General features: G+C 42.7%; 1 protein-coding gene across 1 annotated transcript in view; it reads left to right on the forward strand.

The window, feature by feature from the left end:
* The window catches only part of LPCAT2 (lysophosphatidylcholine acyltransferase 2), a 67,297-nt gene that overhangs the window by 33,992 nt on the left and 19,271 nt on the right, over positions 1–14,034 (forward strand). The window contains exons 9-12 of the mRNA XM_044270010.1: positions 1,970–2,024; positions 4,181–4,263; positions 5,429–5,554; positions 13,154–13,307. Of these exons, the coding sequence (XP_044125945.1) occupies positions 1,970–2,024; positions 4,181–4,263; positions 5,429–5,554; positions 13,154–13,307 (418 nt within the window). The remainder of the gene's footprint in view (positions 1–1,969; positions 2,025–4,180; positions 4,264–5,428; positions 5,555–13,153; positions 13,308–14,034) is intronic.

Consider the following 14,034-nt stretch of genomic DNA (forward strand, 5'->3'; position numbering starts at 1 on the left):
CACTGCATGAGGACCAGTACATGGACATGCGGGAGGCAGCATGGAGGATTGGAGCGGTGGTGACGGGTAATTATGATTCTTCTTTTTATGGAAGCCGGCAGGGGGAGCACTATTAGCATTATTACAGGAAAACCCCTTCAAAGTGCATTGAGATCCATGTGCTATCCGTTTTTTTTTTTTTTTTTTGCAGACCCATAGAAATGAATGGATCTGTGTGTGATCCGCAAAAAATGTGGATCTGACATGGACCAAAAATACGGTAGTATGCATGAGGCCTAACAAAGCGGGAACCAGCCCTGTACCTCACATGGATCTCAAGATCTCCCCATTCATTGCTCCAATCGCTGGCAGCTTGAGGCTGGCTGCTCAGGGGGCATGCCCTTTCTGCTAATGCTCTCTCTCTATTACAGCTTGGGGTACGTGTCCTTTCGGGGGGTGGAGGGGGGTCTTTCTGCTGCAGCTCTCTCCTGTAACTGTTACAGCAGAAGATACAACTGGTGGCAGTTGATGGATGGAACTGAGCATGCGCGACCATACTCATTAAGGCTGGGTTCAGACCTGAGCGTTCTGAAACGAGCGCTCTGTATGCGCGATTGTACGGGCGTTTACAATCGCGCATACAGAGACAGGCGTGCACACATTGTCGCGCGTTCCCGAATATCTATGTGCGGGAACGCGCGACAAACGCCCAAAAAAAAGCTCAAGCACTTGTTTGAGCGTCGGGCGTTTTACAGCGCGATCGTACGCGCTGTAAAACGCCCAGGTGAGAACCATTCCCATAGGGAATCATTGGTTCTTGCCTGTTGTGCGTTTTACAGCGCGTAGGAACGCGCTGTAAAACGCTCAGGTCTGAACCCAGGGTAAAGGGTGTCTCTCACTTCAGCAAAGGGCATTTATCATGTAGAGAAAGTTATTACAAGGCACTTACTAATGTATTGTGATTGTCCATATTGAGTATACTTTTGTTTGTAGTGGTTCACCCCTCCTATCACTGTGGTAATGGTGCCCTGCTTTACAGTGGTTCACCTGATAAATATTTATATAACGAAATAGCAGGCACTCGCCATCTGTACTTCATATATTTATGAGCTGGAAGGGTATGCTAATAAATACCATTTATTCCGGATAAAATCTCAAATATCATAAAAGACTGTCATAAAATGTACACATAAAACATAAAACACGAAAGACGTTGCACAAGGTCAATGAGTGCTTCAGTAACGATAATACACAAGTTAGTACATTAGGAATACACAAAATGACAATTCAATAATAATATTTGACCACGTGACGTGGTTTGCGGGAGGCAAAAGAACGTCTCTCTCTCTTTGAGACAGCCTCGTCCTTTTTCAAATGACGCTTTTTATGTTAGTAATGTAATCCTGCAGGTGATAGTGGGTAGTTCCGATTGGTATCCACGTGGATACCGGCACCAAGTGTTCAGGCAAAACGGATCCGGTTTTCCAGTCTGCGCATGCGCAGACCTTTTAAAAGTGCAAAAAAATAAATAAATACCTGATCCTTTTTTCCAGATGACACCGGAGAGACTGATCTGGTGTTTCAATGCATTTGTTAGATGGATCCGCATCCGGATCCATCTACAAATGCCATCCGTTTGCACATGGATTTACGGATCCGGCAGGCAGTTCCGGCGAAGGAACTGCCTGCCGGATCGTCACAACGCAAGTGTGAAAGTACCCTTGCTCGTATTTCATGCTGAATTATATTAAAATGACATTTAATGGTGCCCCCCCCCCCCCCCCATTAAGAGCTGAATTCCTATCTGACAAATAGGTAAATGACATGTGTTACATGAATGACCAAAGTCCAGCAGAGCGAGAGCCATTGCTCAGTAGTGGCTTTCTGCTCCGGCTCACAGAGGTGGGTCCTAAGCAGAGGGCCCTCTCTATACATGTCCAGTTATTCATGTGCAATTATTAATTGTTCATCTTTTATTTTTAATTTTCAGGGCAAAGCTTCTACTCATGACTGTGTGTCAAGTCTGTACCAATGTGGAAGTAGAGGTAAGAAAGCAGTCCGTAGGTTCAGAGTATCTATGGAATATAAGGGAGCAGATGTACTATAGAAGATTTATCACAGGCTGATGTTGGCTGATTAATTTGGTCAAATTTATACCACTATTACTGGTGCGATTTTGGTGCACAGTTAAAGGGGTTGTGTCACTTCAGCAAATGGCATTTATCCTGTAGAGAAAGTTAATACAAGGCACTTACTAATGTATTGTGATTGTCCATATTGCTTCCTTTGCTGTCTGGATTCATTTTCCATCACATTATACACTGCTCATTTCCATGGTTATGACCACCCGGCAATCCATCACTGGTGGCCGTGCTTCAGGGCCGGTGCAAGGATTTTTGTCAACACAAGCGAATCTACATTTTGCCCCCCCCCCCATCATTTCACATTTCTGCCCCTCATGATTCATGTCCCTCATGATTTATATCCATTTCTTGCCCCCCTCCCATCATTTCACATTTCTGCCCCTCATGATTCATGCCCATTTTTTGCCCCCCCCCCATGTGCTAATATCATAGTGCCATCCTCTCCCCCTGCCCCCTAATGTGCCAGTATCAAGTCCCTCTCTCCTCCCCCCTCCATGTGCCAGTATCATGGCGCCAATAGCCTCTTCCAGGCTGTGTTCCCACCAGCCTCTAGTGTTGAAGATTTGGTGCTCGTGTTCTTTTTTTAGCCTGCCTTGTTTATGCTGGGATTCGAACCCATGACCTTCTGTACCCACACAGCTATAAGAGCTGTATAGCCAATTACTTAAATATAAGGCTGACACTTTTTCCTATAGTGTGCAGGTACGGCAGGGCTGGCTCTATCATAAGGCAGCCCAAGGGGCTGCTTGAGGGCGCAGAGAAGGAGGGGCAGTGCCAGGGCGGAAAACAATTAACTTGCTAACTTACACTGTGTGCCACGCAGCCCGACCGCCCCCCCCCCGGCCCTCACTGTCTCAGTCACAGAGCGAGCGGCACACAGCTGACATGCTGAGGCAGCAACACAAAACACACTGAGCTACGAGACCCTGGTGTATTTAAATCTCATTTAACATGTCTTTCAGAAAAGTTTCTCCAGGGATTCGAATTCGCAACCTTTCACATCAGAGGCAAGGCACTTACCTACACAGCTATGAGAGCTGTATAGCCAGTTACTTAAAAAAATAATAATAAGACTTCTACTGTAGATAACTTTGATACCTAGTGTATAACCATACACATGACAGCTGCCCCAGTACACTGTGTATGGATGTAGCAGAGCTAGGTGTGTTAGGGCAGCTGTGTATGGATGTACACTAGGTATCAAAGTTATCTACAGTAGAAGTCTTATATATATTTTTTCAAGTAACTGGCTATACAGCTCTCATAGCTGTGTAGGTAAGTGCCTTGCCTCTGATGTGAAAGGTTGCGAATTCGAATCCCTGGAGAAACTTTTCTGAAAGACATGTTAAATGAGATTTAAATACACCAGGGTCTCGTAGCTCAGTGTGTTTTGTGTTGCTGCGGTTGCTGCCTCAGCATGTCAGCTGTGTGCCGCTCGCTCTGTGACTGAGACAGTGAGGGCCGGGGGGGCGGTCGGGCTGCGTGGCACACAGTGTAAGTTAGCAAGTTAATTGTTTTCCGCCCCGGCACCGCCCCCCCTTCTCTGCGCCCTCAAGCAGCCCCTTGGGCTGCCTTATGATAGAGCCAGCCCTGCCGTACCTGCACACTATAGGAAAAAGTGTCAGCCTCTCTGGTGGCCAGGACTGTGGGAGCACACATAGGCTGGTGCTTTTTTTATATAGTGTGCGAGCATGGCCACTGATGGAGAATAGCAGGGTGGTCGTAATTCCTGGAAACAAGCAGTGTATAATGTGATGGTAAAATGAATCCGGACAGCAAAGGAAGCAATATAGACACTAACAATACATTAGGAACTGCCTTGTATTAACTTTCACTACATAAAAGATGCTATTTGCTGAAGTGAGACAACCCCTTTAAGCCACACCTCCTTTAGCTAAATCCCACCCCCAAAAAGCCAGACTAACTTGCCAAAAGTGGCACAAATGATGTCTAAGGCATCTAATAAATGGGGCATACAGCATGTGCCCCAGAATTCAGGCTCAATACGGTATATGTAGTAGAATATTCCTGTTTTACTTGGCTTTATCTTCTCCTAGTTTCTGCCTGTTTATGTCCCCTCTGAAGATGAGAAAAATGATTATTTTCTGTATGCAAACAATGTTCGGGATGTAATGGCACGGTATGTACAGTATCCAAATTTATATTACTTATTGACTGAATTTGTTAAAAATATGTTTGCAGGAAAATGCAAATCAAATTTTAAAGGGCCTGTCGGGACTACAGATATCGATGACCTATCCTTAGGATTGGTCATCACTATTAGATAGGTGGTTGCCTAACACCTAGCTCCCCCACTCCAAGGCTTTAGAAGCTATACAGTGTATGAAGCAGAAGCAGAAGGCTCTGTACTTTGTGTGGTTTTCAACGTACTTAAGCTCAGCTCCCATTCACTTGAATGGGAGCTGAGCTGCAGTACACCACAATGGCCACTACACCGTGTATGGAGCTGTCTGTTTCCAACTCCGTGCACTGCATAGTTAGTAGGGGTGTCAGGCGTGGGCCGCCACCCATCTGGTATTAATGAGCAATCCTGAGCAAAGGTCATCAATATTTGTACCATTGCACCATGTCATATTATTATGGCATGGAGGAGGCACAGGGGCCGTACACAAGTACTGTAGAGTAATATCTAGTTTGAGTTCCCCTAGTGGGATTCAAAATTTTTTAAACAAAATGGAAGTTTACAGAACGTTTTAAAAAAAAGTTAAGCAAAAAAAAAAGAAACCCTCTTTGTTCCCCATAATTAAAGAAAGATTATATTGGTATTGCTTCATCCATTATAATCCATGCTATAAAGTTATGAAGTCAACCTGTTATTTATCCCGCATGGTGAATAAAGTAAAAAATAATCTAACTTGACGGAAAAAGAATATAAAAAAATAGTGTCTCTCAGAACGTGACGATATGAAAAAAACAAAACAAATTCCTTACCTCTTTTGGGCCCAAACAAGGCTGCATACTCACAGGTTTAATTTCCTAATATTTATTTGTAAGAGTTGTAGCTCATGCCTACAGCCGCCACTAGGGGGAACCTGCTGAATACCATACAGTTCCCATTGAGCAATACAGTAAAGCAATCTCTGAGTTTCCACGGAAAGATGCGATAGCTGTATCCTCTTGCATGGCAAGTACATTGAAAGATTTGTGCAGTCTTGCATACCCCCCGTGGCGGTCGGAAAATATTTTTGCACTTTTTTTTAGTTTTTTTTTAAAAGGTTTTTCTTTTTTCCCACTCAGATTTTAGACAACATAACACAATCGTTTCGACCATTCTTGTGTTACAGGTCTCTAGGAACACCAGTCACTGATCATACCTATGAAGACTGCAGACTAATGTTAACAGCTAGAAACTTGACTTTACCAATGGAGGCCGGCCTTGTGGAGTTCACGAAAATCAGCAGAAAGTTAAAGTGAGTTGCACTTTTTTTTTTACCCTTTTTATGCCTAAAAGTTGACAGGTGAAACGTGATTAAAACTAGTGTTGATCACGAATATTCGAATTGCAAATTTTTATCGCGAATATCGGCACTTCAAGAATTTCAAAGATGTAGAATATAGTGCTATATATTCGTAATTGCGAATATTGTAGATTTTTTTTTTTCCATCAGTAACCTCCCTTCTTGCTTGTGGGCCAATGAGAAGGATGCAATGTCTTTGTCAGAGCTTAGTGACATCCCTAGCAACCAATAGGAAAGTTGCCTACCCCTTACTATATAAGAACCTCCCCAGCAGCCATTTTCTGCTGTTTTTTTGCAGTTCTGAGAGAGAGAGCAGTGACATTGTTGTGCTCTGTGCTTTTATCTGGATCCTATTCCTTATCCATTTACATTAGATAGTTTGCTCATATATATATAATACAGAAAGTTAGTGGGAGATAGTCAGTGTAGGTTAGATAGTAATAGTGTAGCTGATAGGTTCCAGTGCAGGCTGTTATGTAGTGTGATAGGAATTACTGTTTCTCTGCTGTCCATACATACCTGCTACAGACAGTGCTGTGATGTCACAAAAATAATTATTTCACCAATCAGACCTGATAAGATGTGAAGTTGCATGTATTGTGCAAAAAATATGTGCATCATTAGTGCCGATTTGCGCAATCGCAAAAATGACTGGAGATCAAAAATTCTAGAATTTGCAAAATAATTGCGAATATTGTGCAAAAAATTCACAAAATATCACAAACGAATATTTCCTATGCCGCTCATCACTAATTTAAAACTAGAACACCTATTTAGAGAAACTAATGTCTCCATTTGGGGTAAGCAAATGAAACAGGATCTGTAACCTTTTTGTCATGATGATGATAAAAGCCAGCTAGCCGTAGATTGCCATTCTATCCAAGTATTATTATTAAAATATTATTTAGGGTAATAATAATAGGGTTCAGGTACAAAACAACAGACATCATAAAGTTACTGGCTAATATACAACTAAAACACTAGGAGTGAGGGCTCTGCTCGCAAGAGCTTACAATCTATGAGAAGTGGGGGTGACAAAAAGGTAGCCGATTGTGAAATGTAGTAATCAAGCCATTTTTGTACTGAAAGCAGTGGTGTAGTCCAATCTGCTTCAGGTGTGTGGAATGTTAGAAGATCGAGTTCAGGTCTGAGAAGTTGAAGGAAGGTGAGGGATTACTAGGGGAACAGTCAGTTTAGGAAGATTGATAAGCCTGTCTGAAAATTTGTGTTTTTAAGTGACGTTTGAAGGTAGGGAAGTTGGGAATTGACTTTGATATTCCAGGGCAGAGCATTCCAGAGAGTAGGTGCAGCTCGAGAAAAGTCTCGAAGACTGGAATGAGAAGTACAAATTATGGAGGATTTTAATCTTAGCTCACAAACAGAATGGAGAGTATGAATAGGGTGGTACACGGCCGCAGACAGAAATTGAAATATCAAGTTATGGTGGGTTAGTAGATGGGGGGGGGGGGGGAAGACAAGAAGTTCAATTGTTGAGAGATTCTGTTTTAGATACAGAGAGGAGATGAAGTTATAGACAGCTGCCAGACAATTACGGGTGTTTTGGAGTAAAACAGGGGTGATGTCAGGAGATGAAGTGTATAGTTTGGTGTCGTCAGCATAGAGATGGTATTGAAAGCCAAATCTACTAGTCTGTCCGATGGGGGCTGTATAAAGAGGGAAGAGTAGAGGACCTAGGACAGAACCCTGAAGAACCCCAACATCAAGTGGAAGAGGAGAAAAAGTAGAGCCAGTGAATGATACACTAAAGGATCGGCCAGAGCGGTAAGAAGAGAACCAGGAGAGAGCAGTGTCCTTAATTGAGTGGAGCAATGGTGAGGAGGAGTTTGTGGTCTACCATATTAAACGCTGCAGAGAGATCCAGAAGAATCAGTAGAGAATAGTTGCCATTCCTTGTTGCTGTTAGGAGATAGCAGACACTTTAGTAAGGGCAGTTTCTGTAGAGTAGAGAGGGTGAAAGGCACATTGTAAGGTGTCAAGATAATTATTATAATTATGGTATTCTTTAATACGTTGTCCTAAGGTCTATACCAGGGGAGTACAACCTACAGCCAAGGTAAAAAAAAGGGATCCAGCCTTTTTTTGTGTAATAAAATTAGGACTTTATTGAAGCATTCTCACAAAAATGCACATCTTCAAACAGTCTATGTGTGACATGTCTGTGAAGGTTCTTATTTATCCATGTGATGGTATATCTGTAAAGAATAAATCAAGGCAACTGGACGTACTGTAGATTAATTGAAAACGTTTCACTCGTTCTTCCAACGAGCTTTCTCAATTCTGAGTGACTGTACAATAATTTTCTGGGAATAAATATGTAACGGAATCAACTTCTTGTACAGTCACTCAGAATTGAGTGAAATGTTTAAGAAATCTACAGTAAGATGTGTGACATGTTTCACACTGTGGATCCGTGACATAGCTTGCTGATTCTCTCCATGGGCTGGTGCTGGATTATATTAGTTGTTATAGAGTGCAACCTGTAGCCTGGGGGCTGCATGTGGCCCGTGATTCTATTCTGTGTGACCCAGCCTAGCTGGATACTCCCGCTCACCCCTAGACCCCATTGACTATAATGCGATCTGGCTGTTTTCCAGCATGTGCATGTGTTTTGGCTGGACAAAAAACTGTGCATGCAGCGTTTTTTTGCCAGGCTGAAACCCAGTACTTAGGCCAGAAACTGGCCAGATCCCATTATAGTCAAGGAGGTCTAACAGTGAACAGCAGTATCACGACCTGGTGAACTCTGGCAGGCTGCTGGAACACACTGCTGAATCAGTTAAATGGAGGTGTAAACCTAGCCTAACATTTCCTGAGGACAAAAGGATCAAGCTTATCGAAATCCAACATCTTTCCCACAATATCAGCCTTTTAGGTAGAGTCAGAAGGCCCTAGGCCGGGTCAGGGTGGGTTTGACCAATATAAGTCTAATGTCTATGGCCAGCCTAAGCATTAATGATTAGTAGATAATTATTTATCACATATTGCTATATAGTACCGTATATATATATTATTATTATTATTATTTATTATTTAAGCGCCATTCATTCCATAGCGCTGTACATATGATAAGGGGTGCACATACATAATACAGACAATTGCACTAATCATAAACAAAATGAGTTACAAACTGGTACAGAAGGAGAGAGGGCCCTGCCCGTGAGGGCTTACAATCTACATGGTATGGGAGAAGGACACAGTAGGTGCGGGTGAAGCAGGTCGTGGCGGTATAGAGGCAGCAGGGTCACTGGTTGTAGGCTTGTCTGAAGAGGTGGGTTTTCAGGTTTCTTTTGAAGGATTCCACTGTAGGTGAGAGTCTGATATGTTGGGGTAGCGAGTTCCAGAGTATGGGGGATGCACGGGAGAAATCCTGGAGTCGATTGTGGGAAGAGGCAATAAGAGGAGAGGAGAGAAGGAGGTCTTGTGAGGATCGGAGAGTGCGTGTGGGGGTGTATCGGGAAATTAGCTCAGAGATGTAGGGAGGGGACAGGTTATGGACGGCCTTGTATGTATTTGTAAGTACTTTGAAGTGAATTCGTTGGGCAATGGGGAGCCAGTGAAGGGATTGGCAAAGGGGAGAGGCAGAGGAATAATAGGGTGAGAGGTGGATTAGTCGGGCAGCAGAGTTGAGGATAGATTGGAGGGGTGCGAGAGTGCTAGATGGAAGGCCACAGAGGAGAATGTTGCAGTAGTCTAGGCGGGAGATAATAAGGGCATGTACAAGTATTTTCGCAGATTCAAAGTTAAGGAAAGCGCGGATGCGGGAGATGTTTTTGAGTTGGAGACGGCAGGTGGTGGAAAGGGCTTGGATGTGCGGTCGGAAGGAAAGGGCAGAATCCAAGATCACTCCAAGGCAGCGGGCTTTGTTGACTGGGGATAGTGTGCAGCCATTGATCGTGATAGATAGGTCTGTAGGGGGGGTTGAACAAGATGGGGGAAAGATTATGAATTCTGTCTTATCCATGTTAAGTTTAAGAAAGCGAGAGGCAAAGAAGGATGATATAGAAGATAGACATTGTGGGATTCTAGATAGTAAGGTGGTGATGTCTGGACCAGAGAGGTAGATTTGTGTGTCATCAGCGTAGGAGTGATACTGAAAGCCATAGGACTCTATGAGCTGTCCCAGGCCAAAAGTGTAGATAGAGAAGAGCAGGGGTCCTAGGACAGAGCCTTGCGGGACACCAACAGAGAGGGAATGAGACGAGGAGGTGGTGCGGGAGTGGGAGACGCTGAATGTCCGGTCTGTGAGGTATGATGTGATCCAGGAGAGGGCCAGGTCAGTGATGCCAAGAGATGAGAGCGTTTGCAACAGAAGGGAGTGGTCAACAGTGTCGAAGGCAGAGGACAGGTCAAGGAGAAGGAGGACAGAGTATTGTTTCTTGGTTTTGGCTGTGAGTAGGTCATTGGTGACTTTGGTAAGGGCAGTCTCGGTCGAGTGGTGGAGTCGGAAGCCAGATTGTAGGCGGTCAAAGAGGGAGCAGGAGGAGAGGTGGGAGGACAGTTCTGAATGGACATATTGTTCAAGTAGCTTTGAGGCATACGGAAGAAGTGATATGGGGCGATAACTGGACAAGGAAGATGGGTCAAGTGAAGGTTTTTTGAGGATGGGTGTAATGGTAGCATGTTTAAAAGCAGAGGGGAAGACACCAGAGTTTAGTGATAGGTTGAAGAGATGAGTTAGGGCTGGGATAAACACTGCAGTGAGGTTAGGGATGAGGTGGGATGGGATTGGGTCAAGTGCACAGGTGGTCAGATGAGATTTGGAGAGTAGAGTGGAGAGTTTACCTTCTGTAATGGTAGAGAAGTGGGTTTTGGGAGAAGAGGACCGAGCAGTTGTGTAGAGGGTCTGTGGGGACTGTGTAGTAAAGCTTTCTCTGATGTGGACTATCTTTTGTTTGAAATATTTGGCAAAGTCCTCAGCTGAGAAGAGAGGAGAGGGTGGGGGCGCTGGGGGACGGAGAAGGGAATTAAAAGTGCTAATATATATATATATAAAAGTGCTAATATATATATAGAAAAACGAAGAAATCCAGCGGGAGCATCAACCTGAGTGTGGGTGCACTGTCCAGTACAAGGTAGCGGCAATACCTCAAGTATTATAGAAACAAAAAGAATCCGGAATGCACTCCAAGATAGACGTGAAACAAGTGATTTATTCACCCATAAAAGGCGCAACTCGCGACGTTTCGGCTCACAGAGCCTTTCTCAAGCTTGAGAAAGGCTCTGTGAGCCGAAACGTCGCGAGTTGCGCCTTTTATGGGTGAATAAATCACTTGTTTCACGTCTATCTTGGAGTGCATTCCGGATTCTTTTTGTTTCTCTCTCTCTCTCTATATATATATATATATATATATATATATATATATATATATATATATAATTATTTTTATATATAATTTATAGTTGATAACCTGTTTGTTTAATAAAATATAACATTAGACTATACTTGCCAACATTCCTGGAATGTCCAGGAGGCTCCTGGAGAAGGCCTCCCAGAATGCCCTCCATGAACTTTCATTCGTATGGTGCAGGGATGGTATGTGCAATAGGGTGTGTCTGTGTCCAGAAATAAAATACTGCGCACCGCACTCTCGAATCTTCTGAAAGTCGATGAGACTGGAATGTTTATAGTGGATTACTATGAAGGACATCCACAAACAGATTTGAGAGTCTCACCTGGTTGCGAAGTCCAGTTATCATTCTTCATTAGGCAGTCAAAAATAATCCATAGTGAGTAAATGCAATAGATAGACTTTTCATTGACCAATGTTCTCCAAGTACATACATATCATGTGTGTGAAACATTCCTAGTCCCTGAACATCAGAAGAGAACGTCGGTCAAAAATGAAAAAATCTAGTGAAGTTAGGTTGCATTTTTGAACCTATAAATCATTTGCTGTACAGTTTCTATACAGCAGGATTAAGCGTCTGTTTCCATTCAACCCCTCTTTAGTGTCATGTTAGGATCTTTGCATGATCTCTAAATGAGGGATCATCTAACCACGTTGTCTGCAATGCTCCAAATCTTAAAATTCTCTCTAGGAGCAAGAGAATGTTCCTTAACGGAAGATGTGACTCGTGGTGCCCCAAATGATCAGAAGATTTCTTTCATTGAAAATCAAGACCTGGGTGTTACCCTTAGGGCTCATTCAGACGGCCGTATGCAGTCTGCAAAAATGCGGATCCATTTTTTTATTTTTTATTTTTTTTTGCGGACAGTTCAGCATGTCCGCCAAAAAACCTATTGCATTCCTCATACTTGTGGGCCCATAGACTTTAATGGGGCCACATCCTGATTTTCACTGACAAACATAGGACATGTTTTATTTGTTTTGCACAACCATAGAATGGAAGAAAAGGGCCCCACAGAAGTGAATAGGTCTGCATCTGATCTGCAAAAATGCGGATCCGTCTGAATGATCCCTTACATCCCAGAAAACAGGATTGTGATGTATTATATTATATATAATGTGGAGATTTATGTCTCCAGAGTATGGCGTGTGGAAGTAATCAAGGCTCCTAGGTGGGAAAGCAAAGGAATTATTTTGTCTAGATACATTAGGTAAACCACATCGCCATCTAGCGAATATACAAGGTATTGCAACCTAGGTATCCATGTATATTCTGTATTATATATGGTTCAATAACTACGGTATGTTCAGTGTCTAGAGAGGATAGATACCCAAGATTGAATTATGTCTAATTAACCTTACTATAACACTAGTTAGGGCCTATAGACCTCCTCCTCCCATGAACCAGAGCAGGGAGCCTTCAAAGGGGTTGCCCATTTTCAACAAAAAAAGGAAATGGTGAGAAATGCAGAAGAAAAAGATTTAAAGTATTGCATTTCCCACCATTGCACTTTTTTTTTTATTGAAACCAGACAAATGCTTTAAGTGTTAATGACCCCTACTCTGGTGGAACTAGACCAGGAGTAGGCAACCTCCGGCTCCCAGCTGTTGTGAAACTACAATTCCCAGCATGCTCCATTCATTTCTATGAGAGTTCTTAGAAGAGCAGAGCAAGTATGCATACTGGGAGTTGTAGTTTCACAACAGCTGGGAGCCGGAGGTTGCCTACCCCTGAACTAGACCAAACATGTTTTAAAGGGGTTGTCCAGGATTAGAAAAAGATGGGTGCTTTCTTCCAAAAACAGGACCTGTATATAGGTTGTGTCTGGTATTGCATCTCAGCTCCATTGAAGTAATTGTGGCTTTGCTGCAATATCCCCACAACCTATGGACAGTTGTGGTGCTGTCGCATATGCTGAATCTGAAGAAAAAAATTTAGGTCTTTACAGAGCCATAGACCATCCAAAAAGTTTTTTTTTTTTATATAGTTCTATTGGTTATGCTCTTCAATACAGCTGTGGCTATAGAAACCTGCTCTACATGGGCCTATAAGGTCTATGGGCATATATATAATGTCATTAGTTTCCTGCTATATACTCTGATCATGCAAAAGAGACCTGCAATTTGTATAAATGCGCCCGTATTTATTGCTGTATTCATTTTTCATATCTTTTGATTTCAGCCTAAAATGGGACAATTTTCAAAAACAGCTAGAAGTGTACGCTTCTATGGCTGATGTGTCAAAAGGAGGAAGAATTGGAATTGAAGAGTTTGCCAATCACCTTAAGCTGCCGATATCTGATGTACTAAGAGAGCTGTTTGCGCTGTTCGACAGGGTATGTACTGTAGCAGGATCTAGGGCATACACAGGTCTCCTAGGGGCCCACAGCAAAATTCTTCCAAAATTCTTCCTTCCTGCCCTGCCAAGTTTCTTAATACGTGTACGTCAAACATTTCCAACATGAAAGGTAAAGCGTAAGGCCCCAGATTTCTGAAAAAAAAAAATTGTTAAATGGGTTATCCCATGAATAATGTAAAAAAATTTAATCATACATAATCTAGTACATGACAAGCTCTTTCTAATAAAGCTAGAACCAGCCCTGCACCTCACATGGATCCAGAGATCTCCCTATTTATTATTCCAATTGCTCTGCTAGATTTATTTCAAGCTGGCAGCTCAGGAGGCCGTGTCCTTTTCTCGGGGATGCGTCCTTTCTGCTGCAGCTGGTAGCAGTTGAAGGATGGAATTGAGAATGTGCTTCCATCTCAGCGAGCAGGACAGAGAAATTAGAAAAAGAGCAAACAGCAGGTGGCGCCATACAGATGGATTTCATTAAATAACTAAGTAGCTATAATACAATTTAAATTACATACAATTTAAACTAGTTTTCAGATCCAGGTGCTCGTTTAAAAACTGTTGAATATTTTTCATGGGACAACCCCTTTATAAAGAAGAAATTTGAATCAAAAATTTGAATAAAAAAAAAAATCTCATTGTACTGAGCGCCCCCTACTTGAGGCTGCATGAAAATGCAGTTTTTTCATGTTCGGAACAGAAAAAGG

The sequence above is a fragment of the Bufo gargarizans genome, chromosome 10 (assembly GCF_014858855.1).
Source record: "Bufo gargarizans isolate SCDJY-AF-19 chromosome 10, ASM1485885v1, whole genome shotgun sequence".
Classification (NCBI taxonomy): domain Eukaryota; kingdom Metazoa; phylum Chordata; class Amphibia; order Anura; family Bufonidae; genus Bufo; species Bufo gargarizans.